Here is a 16,757-nt window from a genome sequence, read left to right on the forward strand (position 1 = left end):
ATTTCCTAGAAATATTTTCTCATTTGAAGTGTCACCAAAACTCAGCACATCATAGTAAAATTGTTTCTAGAACATTCATCCCCTATACTTCTGCATTGAATTAGAAGAGAAAAGTTTAGAGAGGAGCCCTGTGTAAGGGAAGAACTTCTCCAGGACACTCTACAGGAAACATTCTTACAAACAAAGAACTTACAAGCATCTGCTACTAGGAGATGCCTGTTTCACAGAGGGTAAGGCTGGTTGGTTAGGTTTGCTTCAGGCATACATGACTTGAAAGTAAGAAACAGCACAATATATCCTCAATTGTGCCTTTTATATTTCATTAGTTGCCAAAATCCAAAGGATTCATCACTTTTTGGCTAACCTTCTACTGACATGCCCCTCTACTTCCTAATGCTGATGGTTCTTAGATAGCAGATGTTACGTTGGTCCAGGAACCCTAGCGGAAGCCCTTGAGTCATTTTTCAGTTATATTCAACTCTTTATGACCCCATTTGGGGTTTTCTTGGCAAAGATACTAGAGTAGTTTGCCATTGCCTTCTCCAGCTCATTTTATAGATGAGGAAATTGAAGCAAACAGGGTTAAGTGACTTGTCCAGGCTCACAATTAGTAAATGTCTGAGGCCAGATTTGAACTCAGGAAGATGAGCTTTTAGACTCCAGGACCAGCACTTTATCCACTGTACCACCTAACTGCCCACAGGTGTAAGGAAGCCTCATTAGTAAAACCTGCCAAAGCTTGTGTTGAGAAGGCATAGTAATGCCAACTATCCAGGTATCAGGAACCCAGGGTCACTTCCATACTATGAGGACTTTGTGGAAAGTCTTTTTATACCTTATCCCTCAACTATAGATGTATGAAATGGGGTGGCCAGAGAGCCCCTCCTGATCTGCTGGACTTAGGTTTGTACCCTGGGTCACTTCCTGAGGGACATGTGTTTTGGCTTAGTGCTGAAGGACTTACATGTGACCGGAAAATCCTTACTAGTCTCTAATTCTCCATGATGTGGGAGTGCTGATAGGCACTTTGGTCACTTCCAGGAACATATAGTCTTTGAACTCATGTTGAAAGTTAAGTATGACCAGAGGTTCCTGATTGGCCCCTTGATCTCTGTAAGGGGGTGGGGAGGAGGGCTATGTTTCCTCATTTCCTTCATGACTCTGCTTCTCACATTCTGGGCTTTAACACCACATCCTTATAACTTTCTTATCTTGCAGCATTCCTCCATCATTCTGGCCTCGTCTCATTGGTAAATTCTTCCAGTTGCCTTCCTTTTGGGGAGGGGTTGGCCTTGGATAGCCAACCTTCATTCCCCTCCCATCTCTGCTTCTGACTTTATGGACTTTTATACATAGGGACCTTCCCTTCCCCCTATGTCCTTCAGCTTTCTTTCTATATGTTGTCTTCCCCCATTAGAAAGTAAGGTACATGAGGACAGGGACTATTTTTCTTTTTGTTTTTATTTGTATCCTCAGTGCTTAGCACATGGTAAGTGCTTAATAAATGATTGCTGCCTTGCTCATGCCAAGTAGGATTGGCCATGGAGGTCAGGAGAAGTCACCCAACTCAGTATATTTTGTACGACTTGGGTTACCTTTCCTTTGGAGTTCCTGAGAAGTAAGGAAGGGAAATCTCCCTTCCACTTCCCCAGCCCAGTTCCAACCAGCAGCAGTGGTGAATATGAGCATGTGGCATCTAGATCTGAGAATGGACACCAAGTTTCTGGATGCCTTTTCTGCTTTATTTATTTCTCTGAGTGAATTATAAATCCTGAGATGGCTGTTTCTGGACTTTACCAGGATAACATGAGTTCCATAAGTTAGGAGCTCCTGATATAGAAGATGTGATCTCTTTAAAAACTTCTCAGAGGAGGAGATCACTACCATGAGGATGATATTAGAGAAGAAAGAACTAAAAATAGTCTAACATTTGCCCTTACTTGCCAGGAGATTTGGACTTATGAATTGCACAGAGAGCATTGGTCAGAGGTGGCAGTGGAATATTTGTTCAACAGTCCAAGACTTCTGGAAGTGTTTACCTCCTGGGGGATAAACAGCATCCATGGATTTAATTACCATCTTTATATTGCTGATTCTCAAATGTATCTTTCTTAAGTTATTTATAGATCTCTTTATGTTTGTCATACTTGTCTACTTTAATTGCATTTATGATATTCCATTATATTTGGGGAGGTATCTGGACCTATGATTTCATGCCTGTAGGGCAGAGGTGTCAAAAACCCTGCCCACTAGTTGCAACACTCCTAAGTGTTGCCTGAAGCAGATTAAAATGTTATTGGGAAATATTTAACAAAATAAATAATCACCACATTTTGAATCTAACTCAATATGTGGCCTGCAGGGATCCATATGTACAGATTAGTGGCCCCATATCTGTTAGAGTTTGACACTACTGATGGATAGGATTCTCATGAAAACTCCACTGATGGAGACTGGCAATTCTTCTATAAGGCGGCTCAGTGGATAGAGCTCTGGACATCAGGAAAAGTATAACTGAAATCCTGCCTCATCTGTTTACTAGCTGTGCAACCCTAGGCAAGTCACATCACTGCTGCCTGCCTCAGTTTCCTCATCTGTAAAATGGGGATAATAACAGCACCTACCTCTTATTGTGCAGATAAAGTGAGTTATTTATGAAGCACAAGATGCTTCACCGTTTTAGCTATTATAATTATGTAACTTAGAGTCAAAGAGGGTTGCCTAGAGAACTGAGAGCTTAAATTACTTTGTCCATGGTTACAAAGCTAGTGTGTATCAGAAGCACGATTTGAATCCTGGTTGTAGGAGATTAGACTTAGAGCTGGAAGAGACCCTAAGTCCTTTCCATTTTTACTGATGAGGAAACTAGGTTTGGAGAGTTAAAAGGCAGACAGCTTGAATCAGAGATGAGATTTGACCTTCAAGTTCAGTATGCCATGCTGACTCTCACTGAAAGAGATTGGATCTATGTTTTATTGGTATAGGGAGCTCGCTGGTGAGGAAGCTCCTTCCCCTTAGAGTGCTGAGAAGTTAAGGGTCAGTCAGTCTTTCTAAGTCAGAGGAAGGATTTGAGCCCAGGTCTTACTGGCTTCAAGGTCTGTTTTCTATGACCAATGGACTCTCTTCCATTCTACACATTGTTGTTGTTCAGTTGGGGTCAACTCTTTGTGACCCCATTTGGGGTTTTCTTGGCAAAGATACTAGATCAGTTTGCTACTTCCTTTTCTAGCTCATTTTACAGATGAGGAAATGGAGGCAAATGGGGTTGAGACTTGCCCAGGGTCACACAGCCAATGTCTGAGACCAGATTTGAAATCAGAAAAATGAGTATTCCTGACTCCAGTCTCGGCGCTCTAACCACTGTGCCACCTAACTGCCCCATTCAATAAATGTATTACAATTAATTTAACCATTCCCTTACTGTTAGATATTTATATTGCTTCCAGGTTTTGGCAATTACAACAAATGCTGTTAGAAAGTATCTTTGAACAGCTAGCTCTTTTTAAAAACCAAACAAAACAGGACTCTTAAGACATATTCCCAAAGTGGAGTTATTGGGTCAAAGGGCATGCTTGTTTTTGTAACTTTTGCTGAGTAGTACCAGATTGTTTTGAAATAAGATTTCACTAGTTTAAAATTTTGCCAGCAGGGGATACTCACAAGCTGGCCAGCACTGTTGGCTACTTTACAAAAAATAATCTGGCCCACCAACTATCACTCCCTTAAAGAAGGAACAACCATTACAAATAAAGCCCTCAATACATAGCTATGTAGTCCAATAAAACAAATTTCTACATTAGCTATGCCCCAAAATGTATCTGATTCTGCATTTGAATTTCATTACCTCTCTGTCAGGAGTGGGGTGAGGTGTTGTTTCATCTCCTTTTTTTTGGACTCATGGTTTATCACTGTGTTGATCAGTTCTAAAGTATCTCAAAATTGTTTTTCTCTGTAAATGTTATTATTTCATAAATTGTTCTAGTTTTGCTGTCTTTAATCTGCATTAGTTCATAAAGATATTACCAGTTTCCTCTGAAATTTTAAGTTTCATAATTTCTCATGCTACAATAAGGTTCTATTACATTCATATGACACAATTTATTTAAACCAAATAGTTATGGTTTTTATTATCATAAATGGAGTTTCTTTTTTATTATCATTTTTCTGCTCCTTATTGTTAGTATATAAGAATGCCAGCCTGCACTGGTAGGGGAATGTACTCTTTCCAGCTTCCTACGTCAATGACATTTCAAGACTAGAGTGGAGAGAGAGAGAGAGAGAGAGAGAGAGAGAGAGAGAGAGAGAGAGAATTATTTTAGTGGGTTAATTTAGTGCTTAATTCACTTATTTTATTTTTTATTTTTTTGGTTGAGATTGTTGGATTTTTTTAGATGTTTTATTATTTCTTCTGTAAGTTATGCCATCATCTTGCCCTTTTCATTTCAAATCTAAATAGAAAGACAGACAGACAACATTTATGAAAATGCTTACTATATCCTAGGTACCATGCTAACCACTTGCACTAAAAATAACAAGTTAGACAGTCCCTGTCCTTCAAAGTCAATCCCCTGCCCTCAAGGAATTTGGAAATTATTAACAGAGGGAAGATTCTAATTAAGAGGGGTTGAGGAAGGCTTCCTGTAGAAGGTGGGATTTTAATTGGGACTTAAAAGAAGTGAGGGAGGTTAGTAGTCCAAGAGGAGATAGAGCATTCCATACATGGGGGACAGTCAGAGAAAATGCCTGAAGCTGAGAGATGGAGTGTCTTTTTTGTGAAATAGCCAGGGAGTCAGTGTCACTAACGTCAATGCGAACAACAACAAAAATAGGTGTCAAAGAGCAAGGTATAAAATGACTAGAAAAGTAGGAGAGAGCTGGGTGATAAAGGACTCTGAATACCACACAAAGCATTTGCTATTTGCTCTTAGAGGTAATAGGAAACCACTGGAGTTTATTGAAAGAATGGCGGGACAGTGACGTGGTTAGACCTGCACTTTAGGAAAATCATTTAGTGATTGATGGAAAGGTGGATTGAGCAGGGGAAAGACTAGAGACTGGCAGACCTGACAGCAGACTACTGAAAAAGTCCAGGCATGAGGGCATGAGGGAATAAGGGCCTGCACCACAGTGGTGACAGTGACAGAGGAGAGAAGGGGGGATATTCAAGAGATGTTGTAAAGGTAAAAGTGACAGGTCTTGGCAACAGATTGGATATGGGGGTGGTGGGGTGGTGAGAAAGTGAGGAATCCAAGATGACTCCTAGGTTGTGAGCCCAAGGGATGGTGTTGCCTTCTGTTATTGTTTGACCTTCATTTTCAGAGGACCAATGATATCATAGGTGATGTCTTGACTTATTTGTGAATTGGATTTAGGTGAGGCAGAGTAGCACAAAGTCATCAGCCTCAGTCTTTCTTTCAGAGCCACCAAAGTGCAGTAGCAGAAAAAAAAGTTAAGACAATTGGTGATGACCCAGGATGCAATGAATACCCATGTCATCTTTGATCCCTGATCTAAGCTCTAAATTCTAAACCACCTTCATGGTCCTTGGAACAAGCTGTTCTCATCTGCCCATTCTACTGGGGGAAGTCTTCACATGATTGAGGTAGACATCCCCCCCTAACTCACTCATAGGTTTGAGGCTTGTCAGTTACCTACAACCTGGTTTATCCCTTCTGCCCAGATGGTTTATCAGTTACCAGACATAGCCACAGCTTCTTGGAACCACAGGTGAGAGTTGGGTGAATCAGGGGGACATCAAAGGTAGATGAGCAGCCCTGAAAAGGACTCAGTAAGCCCTCACACCAGAGGTGCTAGTCCTCCTGAACATCCCATACAACCCCTCTACAATAATAGGGAAGGGATGTGAGTGTGTGTGCATGTGGTGTGGGGCAGGGCTTAGGGGGAAAGATAATATTTTGTTTCAGACATATTAAATTTAAAATGTCTGCTGGACATCCCATTTGAGATGTCTAAAAAGGAAGTTGGAGATGAGATTTGGAGGTCAGCAGAGAGGTTGGGGCAGGAAAGGTAGATCTGAGAATCACCAGCATAGAGATGGTAATTAAATCCATGGGAGCCAGTAAGATCACAAAGTGAAGTAGTGAGGAAAGAGAAAATAAGTGGGCCTAGGACAGAACCCTGGAGCATCCAGAAAAGTAGACAGAGGGGTAGTCACATAGTATTTCTTAATTATATAAATTTCTTTTATTTGTTGCATTCTCTTATTTATCATTGGTAATTTTGTTTTCTTTTTCCTTTTTTAATATTAAATTTGCTTTTCTTTTTTCATTTTTCCTTTTTTCTTATTTTCTTTTTTAATATTTTCTTTTTCTTTTTTAATATTAAATTTGCTAATAATTTGTTTTTGCATAAATTTTCATATGACTCATCTTTGGTAATATGATACAGACTACTTAAGCTCTTTGTGAATCTTTCCATTATCCTTTGAGTCACCCATAATTTTGATTATTGAAATTTTTGTATTCTATCATTTATAGTCAAACAACACCCGCAGATGTGGATCTTAAAACCATTTATGTGTGTGTGCATGTGCGTGTGCGTGTGCGTGTGCGTGTGCATGTGCGTGTGCACGTGCGTGTGCGTGTGCATGTGCGTGTGTGTGTGTGTGAGACAGAGAGAGAGAAAGAGAGAGAGAGAGAGTGAGTAAGAGAGAGAGAGAGAGAGAGAGAGAGAGAGAGTGAATTTTTGGTTGTTTGGATAACTTTCACTGTTTCTCCCTCATGTCACATATATCACTGGGAAAGTCTTCAGCATCAAGCTGTTTGGCAAGTTGCCTGAGGTCTTACATATCAAATTGCTGAATGATGATAACTCTACATCACCAGGTCAGGGACAGCATAATTCTTGACATCTTCAAAGCACTTTTCCTATTTTCTCAGATATCCCTGTCAAAGAGTTCACGGGATGTTGGCAGTCACACAATCACAAAATCTCAGAGCTTGAAAAGCACCATCTAGCCTGTATCTGAATAGTGTTACAAAAAATCTGACAAGTGGTGAACGTCTGCTGGGTGGGGACAATGGTTAGTGGTCATATTAGAAGTTAGGGTTTGGAAGGATAATGATAAACCCTGGACAGAGCTGATTTCTGAGATGGCAAGTTCTAGGTTCCTATTATCTTGAGAGGGCTCAAGGAGAAGCCAGGTGACCAAAGCTTACTTAAGACTTTTGTATGTACACCACAAGGTAGGTCATAATGACTGGGTCACAAGATCAGTGATCACCACCTCCTTTAGCCACTTTCTGGGCCTGTTCCTATTGTCTAGACTGTGCTTGTGTTGAGATTCTTGGGATCCTGACAGATTTACTTCATCATTCCTGCTCATGACACCTGGTTTTATATTAACTGAACCATTTTCAAACATACTTAAAGTTTTTAAAAATTATTTTTATTTCTGTTAAATTGTGTTGGTTTTTTAAAATTAATTTGTCCCTTTTGTTCCTTCCCCCTTATCCCCATCGCCCCAGCAAACACAAACGCAGACAGTCTAATTCCCTCAACAGATAGCTCAACAAATTCCAACATCAGCCATGTCAAAAAATGTCTCTGTATTTTAAGTTCATCACCTCTTTCTGTTAGATGAGATGTTTTATTTTTATTTTTTTGATTCATAGTTTCTTACTGTTTTGATCCCAGTTCCAAAGTCTTTCAAAGCTGTTTTTCATTATAATGTTGTCATTGTATAAACTGTTCTTCTTGTCCTGCTCTCAGTTCATAGAGGTCTTCCCAATTTGCTCTGTAATTGTCCATTTCGTTACTTCTTATTGCACAATTTTCATCAGCTTGTATACCACAACTTGCTTATTCATCCTCTAAAAGGACAATACTTCCTTAATTTCCATTTGTAGTTGGATGAAAAAAGCCATTATAAATATTTTTTTACATATAAAGCCTTTTCAGCTTTAAAAAATTTTTGTTATTTCTTTGGGGGGGTGTCTAATAGTGGTATAGCTGGACCAAAGGGTATGAATACAGAGTGTGACAAATTTCTAAGCATTCATCTAAATTGCCTTCCAGAATGACTAGACTAATTCATAGCTCCAATAAACAATGCATTAATTAATGTACCTGTTTTTCAATTGTCCCTCTAACATTTCTAATTTTCCTTTTTTGTCACTGTTGACACTGTTTCTCTTTGGAACAGCAACCCTGAAGGTCTTCCTTTCCCAGCTTGATTTTTTTTCTTTTTCTAATTAAAGAGGTCATCCTTTGACTCACTTCTTAAAGAGACATTCACTGAATGGGAGTTAACTCACTCTGAGTACCTAAAAGGGTCTCCCATTGCATCCTGAGCCATCTCCAGTCATCCTGATGAGTATCTAGTCACTGGATCCAAATGGCTCTGGAGGAGAAAGTGAGGCTGGTGACCTTGCACAGTCCTCCCTCCTCAAATCAAAGTCAACTGCAAGTCATGTCATCATTCCCTGATGTCATGGCCCTCTTGAAAAATGAAGGACATATACAACAACTGATACTGATAGGTTTGAGATAAAACCACATGGCTGCTTTAATTTGCATTTCTCTAATTATTAGTGACCTTGAGCACTTTTTTCATATTTTTTCATATTGTTAGTAGTTTGAAAATTGCCTACTTATTTTGTCTGACCATTTATCACTTGGGGATAGTCTTAAAAATTTGAATCAATTCTTTACGTAGATGGATGAGACTTATCAGACAAACTTGCTGTAATGATTTTCTTCCCTAGGTACCCATTTCCCTTCTAATATTTACTACAAAAGTAGGTTTGAGTCACATTGTGAAATGCTTTAAATTCCAAACAAGAAGTCTGTGTTTATCTTAGAGGTAAAGGAGAACCATTGGAGTACTGAATTTACCGAACAGAGGAGTAACACAGGGAGACGTATACTTCTGCAGCTATGTGTGTGTGTGTTCGTCCTTCATTGCCGAAGAAGACCATGCCATCAGAGAAATAATGACATGACTTGCGCTTGCACTTTGTTTTGAGTGAGGGAGGGCTGTGCAGGTCACCAGCCTCACTTCTCCCCCAGAGCCATCTGGATCCAGTGACCAGATATTCATCAGGATGACTGGAGATGACCCAGGATGAGGCAATTGGGGTTTAGTGACTTGCCCAGGGTCACAGAGCTAGTGAGTGTCAAGTGTCTGAGGTGAGATTTGAACTCAGGTCCTCCTGACTCCTGCACTGGTGCTCTATCCACTGCACCACCTAGCTGTGTGAAAGATAGACTGAAGAGAGGAAAAACTTGAGGCCAGGAAAAAGAGAGGAACCAAGCATTTGTTAGGGGTCTACTGTATGGTCAGCCACACTCAGATGGTCATACCCTTGATCTTGCCACTGCCCACAAATATACTACCTCTATGTTCAAGAATTCTGAAATCTCCTTATCTAACCACAATCTATTGGCTTTTCACTTCCCTAGCTACCTTCCCTTACACAACCCCACTCTTCGTCTATACTGGGACCTCCAATCCCGTGACCCCTTAATTTTCTGACAGGCCATGTCCCTCTACACCAACCACTCTCTGCTCTTTTCTCTATCTTGACTCCTTGGTGAACCAATTCAACTCTACACTTCCTCTCTTCAATTTCTATCCCCTTGCCATATCGCCAATTATAGCCAGCCAAGCTTCAGCCTTAGATCAGTACCACCATTCATCGCCTTTGCTCATATATGTGTACTGCTGAATAAAGGTGAAGAAAATCATGATACCATTCTGACTGGGTCCACTATAAATTTATATTACTTATATTACAGATCCTCAACTGGTCAACAGGCATTATACCTGTCTTATTAACACATTATCCCACTCTCCACAGCAGCTTTTCCAAACCTTTTCATCCCTCCTCAAACCCCTCATAGCTTTCCTTCCTCCCACCCTCTCAGCTGATAACCTGGTCTCCTATTTTATGGGAAAAATTGAGGCCATTTGCTAGGAATTCACTTTTCTCCTTTCTTCCACATCAATTTTCATTCAAGTACTTTTAGCTACTATCTCCTCCTTTACCCGTTTTATATGATGAAATGTTCTGAGTCCTTACCAAGGACCAATCTCTTTACTTGTTCAAGTGAACCAATTCTATTCCATTAGATTGCCTCCTCTCTCATCCCCACTCTCACTTATCTTCAATCTGTCTACTGTCTCTTTCCCTATTGACTTTATATATATGCCCATGTTTCCTCCATCCTGAAAAAGGATCCTGACTTGGTCCTTCCATCCCTGCTAACTACAGTCCTATATCTCTTCTGTCCTTTGTAGCTAAACTTCTTGAAAATATTTGTCTATAAAAGGTGCTTCCCCTTTTTTCTTGTCAACCCCTTAGAGTCTGGCTTCCAACTGTATTATTCTACAGAAACTGTCCACCAAAGTTACTAATGTTTTCTTAGTTGCCAAATTCAATGGCCTTTTCTTAATCCTCATTTTCCTTGACAACGGCAGTTTTTGATACTGTTGATCACTCTCTCCTCTTTGATATACTCTCTGTTTTGGAGGCACCACTCTCTTTTGGTTCTTGTCCTACCTACCTGACTGTTCCTTCTCTGTCTCCTTTGTTAGATATCCTTCACGGTTCTTTCCTGGGCCCTCTTCTCTCTACTCTCTACTTTACTTAGTCTGGAGTTCAAGAAGCTGCCTTCCAAGCCTGCAGGGCTGCAGGGAGGCTGGTGACCTGCACAGCCCTCCCTCCCTCAAAACAAAGTCAAGTGCAAGTCATGTCATCATTTCTCTGATGGCATGGTCTTCTTCGGCAACAAAGGATGACCACACACACACACACACACACATACACACACACGTGATCTCACAGGCTTCTATGGATTTAATTACCATCTCTGTGCTGATAATTCTTGAATCTACTTATCCAACACTAACCTCTCTGCTGATTTCCAGTCCCATATTCAGCAAATGTCTTTCAAATATCTAAAACTGGTTGTCCAGTAGATACCTTAAACTCAATAGAAATGATTCAGTTTCCTGGTGTGGTCGTGGAAGACTATCCAGGTTTCACAAGCATACAACAATGAGGTGAGCCCAATGGTTCTACAGATCTTCAGTTTCATAGTTTAATACCTCTTCTCTCCCACACTTTCCTTTGGAGCCTCCTGAACACTGAGCTAGCTCTGGCAATGAGTGTGTCAACTTCATTATCAACATATCCCTGGAAACTATACTCCCTCTGCCAGGAAAATGAATCACTTCCATTTGAATTGTTTTAGAAATATTCTGAAGATCACCTGGTAAGATAAGGCACCAGACAATGAGGTCCTTTCCGGAGCTAAACTGCCAGCATTCAAACTCTACTGGAGAGTGCAAGTCTGATGGGCTGGCCATATTTTTTGTATGCAAACAAAAAGACCATTTTATGGAGAACTCCCACAGGGCAAGTGTTCACATGGTGGTCAGAAGACGCGATAAAAGGACACCCTCAAAATCTCTCTTTAGAACTTTGGAATTGATTGTGAGATGGGAGACAGTGGCACAGGACCCCTCAGCATAGTATGGCCTCATCAGAGAAGGTGCTATGCTTTATGAGCAAAACAGAATTGAAGTAGCTCAAAAGAAATGGGAGATGTACAAATTTAGAGTTTCCACTCCAAATGTTCACATGGACTATTCATGCCCAATCAGTGTTAGAACACTGCAAGCCCATACTGGTCTGATCAGCCACAGTTAGCCACACTATAACTAGACTTTAACATAATGATGTCATTTTGGTCATTTTTGAGAACAAAGGACAACAATCAATCAACTAAACTCACTATGTTGAAAACAGAACTCATTATCTTTTCCCCTAAACTCTCCCCCTCCCTTCCATGTTCCCTACTACCATGGAGGGCAACATAACCCTCCCAGTTCCTCAGGCTCACAACCTAGAAGCCATTCTGGATTCATCACTTTCTCTTTCCTCATATCCAATCTGTTGCCAAGGCCTGGTGAACTTCACAACATTTTTTGAAAATATACTTTTTACTGTCTCCTTTCCTCCCTCTCACAATCTATGTAAAATCATACTACATAGATGTCTATCAGTCCTTTCTCTGGAGATGTATAGCATCTTCTTTCATAGGTCTTTTATATTTGATTTGAGTATTTATAATACTCAGAGTAAGTTGGTCATTCACAATTATTCTTTGAAAAATATTGCTGTTGCTGTATACAATGTTCTCTCGGTTCTGCTCATTTCACTTTTTACTATTTCATGCAAATCTTTTCATGTTTTTCTAAAATCAACCAACTCATCATTTCTTACAGCATAGTAGTATTCTATCACAACCATACACAATTTGTTTAGCCATCCCCTTCAACTTCCAGTTCTTTGCCACCACAAAGAAAGTTGGTATAAATATTTTAGAACATATAGGTTCTTTTCCTTTTGCCTTGATCACCTTGGGAAACAGATCTAATAGTGGTATTGCTGGGTCAAAGGGTATACAGTTTTATAACTCTTTTGGCACAATTCCAGATTGCTCTCCAAAATGGTTGGCCCAGTTTACAGTTCCACCAGCAGTTCCACCAAAATGTCCCAGTTTTTCCATATCCCTTGCAGCATGTCATTTTCCCTATCATTTTAGCCAGGAAATAAGTGAGATAATTTCTCAAAACTGTTTTAATTTTATTTCTCTAATCAATAATGATTTACTGCATTTTTCCATGTAACTATATGTATAGTTTTTATTTCTTCATTGATGGGGTGTAGGGTGTGTTCAGGGAGGATCAGAACCTTTGGTGTGATGGCTGCTAAGCTCTTTTCAGGGCTCTTTCCACCTTTGGTGTTCATCTGTTTCACCCAACTCTCACCTGTGACTCCAAGAAACTATAGCATGTGTGGCAGCCACAACAGGGTAAACCATTTTGGCAGAAGGGCCAAACCAGGTTGAGAGTAACCAAGGGGTCTCAAACCCATTGGTGAGATAGGGAGGTGTCTACCCCAAGCATGTGAAGACTTCCTCTGGTGTAATGAGCTGATGAGAACAATTTGTTCCAACAGCCATGAAGGCAGCTAAAGCAGGTGATGTGGAGCACTTAGAGCTTGGTTAGACACTGAAGATGCCAAGGTCATCCACTGCATCCTGAGCTATCACCAGCCATCTTGACTCTGTGTTGCCTCTGGACTATGATAACTGGAGGAGAGAGTGAAGCTGACAACCTCGTACAAGTCTGCCTCACTTAAATCCAATTTATGCAGGAATCAAAAGACATGACCCATACCATTTAAGTATTATGCCTCACAGTCCTGTTGCTACAGCCAAGTGATGAAGCAATAGGTGAAGATATACTGGGAGCTGGAGTCACAAACCCTGTACATAGGCAGCCCAGGTTATAGGGTCATTTCTCACTGGAAGCAGTAGTGGGACTCAGTAGCCCCCTGGATATCTGAGCAGTCTTTTAAGGATTGCACTGTTCACTTCCTGGTGTGAGGAAGGGGGCTAGAAAAGGTGCCCTACATACTGTCTGTCTACCCAACCCTGGCCTGATTACCACGACAGGCAGGGAATCCCACTATACGGTTGAAACACACAAAAAATGTACAAAATGTACAAAAACATCTGCAAAAATGATTCCACTCACCATCAGCACATGGAATGTGTGCACACTTATAGACAACACAAAATCCAGTAGACCTGAAAGACAAACTGCTCTTGTTGCAAGAGAACTCAAAAGGTATTGCATCCAAATAGGAAACCTAACTAAAACAAGGTTGGCAAATGAAGGCCAGTTTACTGAAGCTGGAGCTGGACACACATTTTTCTGGAGTGGGTGCAGTGAAGGGGGGTGCAGCGAAGGAGAGCACCATGAAGCTGGTGTGGGTTTTGCAATCAAAACTAATCTAGTCAGCAAGCTGGTATGCCTGCCAAAAGGAGAGAATGACAGGTTCATAATGCGATTGCCACTCACAGGAAAACTCCATGCCACCATCATCAATTCCTATGCTCCCACCATGACGAACCCTGAAGAGGTTAAGGAAAAATTTTATGAAGACCTAGAGACCCTTATCATCAATGTGCCAAAAGACGACAAGCTTATAATTCTGAGTGACTTTAATGCTAAGTAGGTTCAGACTACCACACTTATCAAGGAGTCCTAGGGAGGAATGGATTTGGAAACAGCAAAAGTAATGGTCATTTACTGCTGATGACTTGTGTATCACATGACCTTCTTATCACCAACACTGTTTTCCGTTTACCTAAATGCAATAAAACTTTATGGGTGCACCCTTGCAGCAAACATTGACATCTAATTGACTATGTGACTGTAAGGAGAAGAGACAGACAAGATGTGACAGTGACAAAGGCAATGTGTGGTGAAGAGTGCTGGATCATAGACTTATCTTTTCCAAGTTAAATATTCGCATTCATCAAAAGCGCCGCCCCCAAGGCAAAATGACTACCAGAAGAATTAATGTCAACAAATTAGAGCTCTTCTCTGAGCATGAACAGTTTGTTGCTAACTTGGAGGGAAAGTTGAGCCAACACACAGTTGGCAACAGTGGAGCAGAAAAGGAGAGGGTAGGTTTCAGAGATTTGATGTATAGCACTGCATTTTCTCATCTAGGTCAGAACACTCGCAAACACCAAGACTGGTTTGATAAAAATGATGGGGAAATTCAGAAGCTGCCAAATGAAAAATGAGAACTCCACAGGATATACTAGCAAGATAGTTCATTTACCTCTAAGAAGGTAGCAAAACACAAGCAAAGCTTAGAGAGATGCAGGATTCCTGGCTCAGTAAGAAGGCAGATAAAATTCAGTTTTATGCTGATTGTAACAATTCAAAACACTTTTATGATTCTCTGAAAGTTATTTATGGACCAAAAACCTATGGTGCATCACAGCTACTCAGTGCTGATGGAGTCACATTGATATAGTGATAAGGATATGATCCTAGAGAGATGGGCTGAACACTTCCATAGTGTTCTCAATCAATGCTGAGGCTGTTGACCATTTACCACAGGTTGAAGTCAATCCCTCCTTAGCTGAACTTCCAAATGAAAAAGAGGTTTTAAGGGCCATTAGGCTCCTTTCATATGGCAAAGCATCTGGTGCTAATTCTATTCCAGGTGAGATTTACAAGATAGGAGGGACTATTGCTCATACAAAAGCTGACTGAAATTTTCCAGGTTATATGGCAAGAGGAAGTTATCCCCGAGGAGTTCAAGGATGCCTCCATTGTTCATCTCTATAAAGGTAAAGGGAATAGATTGTCCTGCGACAATCACAAGGAGGTCTCTCTCTTAGTCATTGCTGGCAAAATTCTTGCTAGAGTCCTCCTTAACAGGCTGATCCTTCACCTGGAAGATGGTCATATACCTGAGAGTCAGTGTGGCTTTAGAAAGGGTCAAGGAACAGTTGATATGGTGTTTGCTGCCTGACAACTCCAGGAGAAATGCCAGGAGCAGAACAGAGATCTGTACACAATGTTTGTAGATCTGACTGAGGCCTTTGACACTGTTAGTTGTGAGGGCTTATGGAAAATTATGTCAAAACTCGGTTGCCCAGAGAAGTTCATCAATATTGTATGTCAATTTCATGATGGCATGTTTGCCTGGGTTCTGGATAGTGGACAATGCTCTCAGGTCTTCCCAATCTCCAATGGAGTGAAACAAGCATGTGCTTGCTCCCATACTTTTTAGCATGATGTTTTCAGCCATGTTGACAAATGCTTTCAATGAGGATGAACATGGCATCAAGGTCAACTACCATACTGATGGTAAGTTCTTCAGTTTGAAAAGGTTACAAGCCAACACCGAAGTAGAGGGAGTGTTGGTGTATGATTTTCTGTTTGCAGATGATTGTGCACTCAATGCAGCCTCTGAAGCTGAGATGCAACAAATTATGGATCAATTCTCTGCTGCCTGTGCTAATTTTGGCCTAATAAGACAACACAAGTGCTCCATCAGCCACCACCACACCATCCATACGTGGAACTATCAGTTACAACAAATGGAGAGGTTTTGAATGCTGTGGATAAGTTCACTTACCTTGATAGTGTACTTTCCAGGCATGTACACATTGACAATGAGGTTGATGCACGCATTGCCAAAGCTAGCTCAGTATTTGGGAGGCTCTGAAGAAAAGTTTAGGAGAGAAGAGGTATTAGACTGACTACCAAACTGAAGGTCTACAGAGCCATTGTGCTGACCTAATTGTTATATGCTTGTGAAACATGAACAGTCTACCAGTGCCATGCCAGGAAACTGAATTGCTTCCATTTGAACTGTCTTAGGAAGATTTTGAGGATCACCTGGCAGGATAAGGTACCAGACACTGAGGTTCTTGCTTGAGCTGAACTGCCAAGCATTCAAACTATGCTTCAGAGAGTGCAACTCCAATGGGCTGGTCATGTTGTTTGAATGCAAAATGTATGCTTGCCAAAAAGACTATTTTATGGGGCAGGAGATCACAAGGTGGTCAGAAGAAGTGACACAAGGACACTTTCAAGGTCTCTTTCAAGACCTTGGATTTGTAACATGGGAGACACTGGCACAGGACCATTCAGGAAGGTGTGCCCTCATCAGAAAGGGTGCTGTGCTCTATGAGCAAAGCAGAATTGAGACAGTGCAAAATAAATGTAAGATGTGAAAATTTGGAGTATCCACCTCAAATATTCACACAGACTATCTGTGCCCAACCTGTGGTAGAGCATTCTGAGCTCATAGTGGTCTGATTAGCTACAGTTAGACACACTGAAACTTCATTTTATCATGGTGATGTCATTTTGGGTCCTCTTTGAGGACGAAGGACAACAACCCACCAAC

General features: G+C 40.8%; 1 protein-coding gene across 3 annotated transcripts in view; it reads right to left on the minus strand.

Annotated features, from left to right (window-relative positions):
* Positions 1-4,097: 4,097 nt before the first annotated feature.
* NEU1 (neuraminidase 1) overlaps positions 4,098-16,757 on the minus strand; it is a 32,109-nt gene continuing 19,449 nt past the window's right edge. The window contains exon 6 of one of the 3 annotated variants that reach the window (XM_072637501.1): positions 4,098-4,255. In XM_072637501.1, coding sequence (XP_072493602.1) covers positions 4,239-4,255 — 17 coding nt within the window. In that variant the 3' untranslated portion in view covers positions 4,098-4,238. Of the gene's footprint in view, positions 4,256-4,327; positions 4,449-15,980; positions 16,067-16,757 lie in introns of those variants that run through there. The other 2 variants (XM_072637502.1, XM_072637500.1) reach the window with 2 other exon arrangements.

This window comes from Notamacropus eugenii, chromosome 2 (genome assembly GCF_028372415.1).
Source record: "Notamacropus eugenii isolate mMacEug1 chromosome 2, mMacEug1.pri_v2, whole genome shotgun sequence".
Classification (NCBI taxonomy): Eukaryota; Metazoa; Chordata; class Mammalia; order Diprotodontia; family Macropodidae; genus Notamacropus; species Notamacropus eugenii.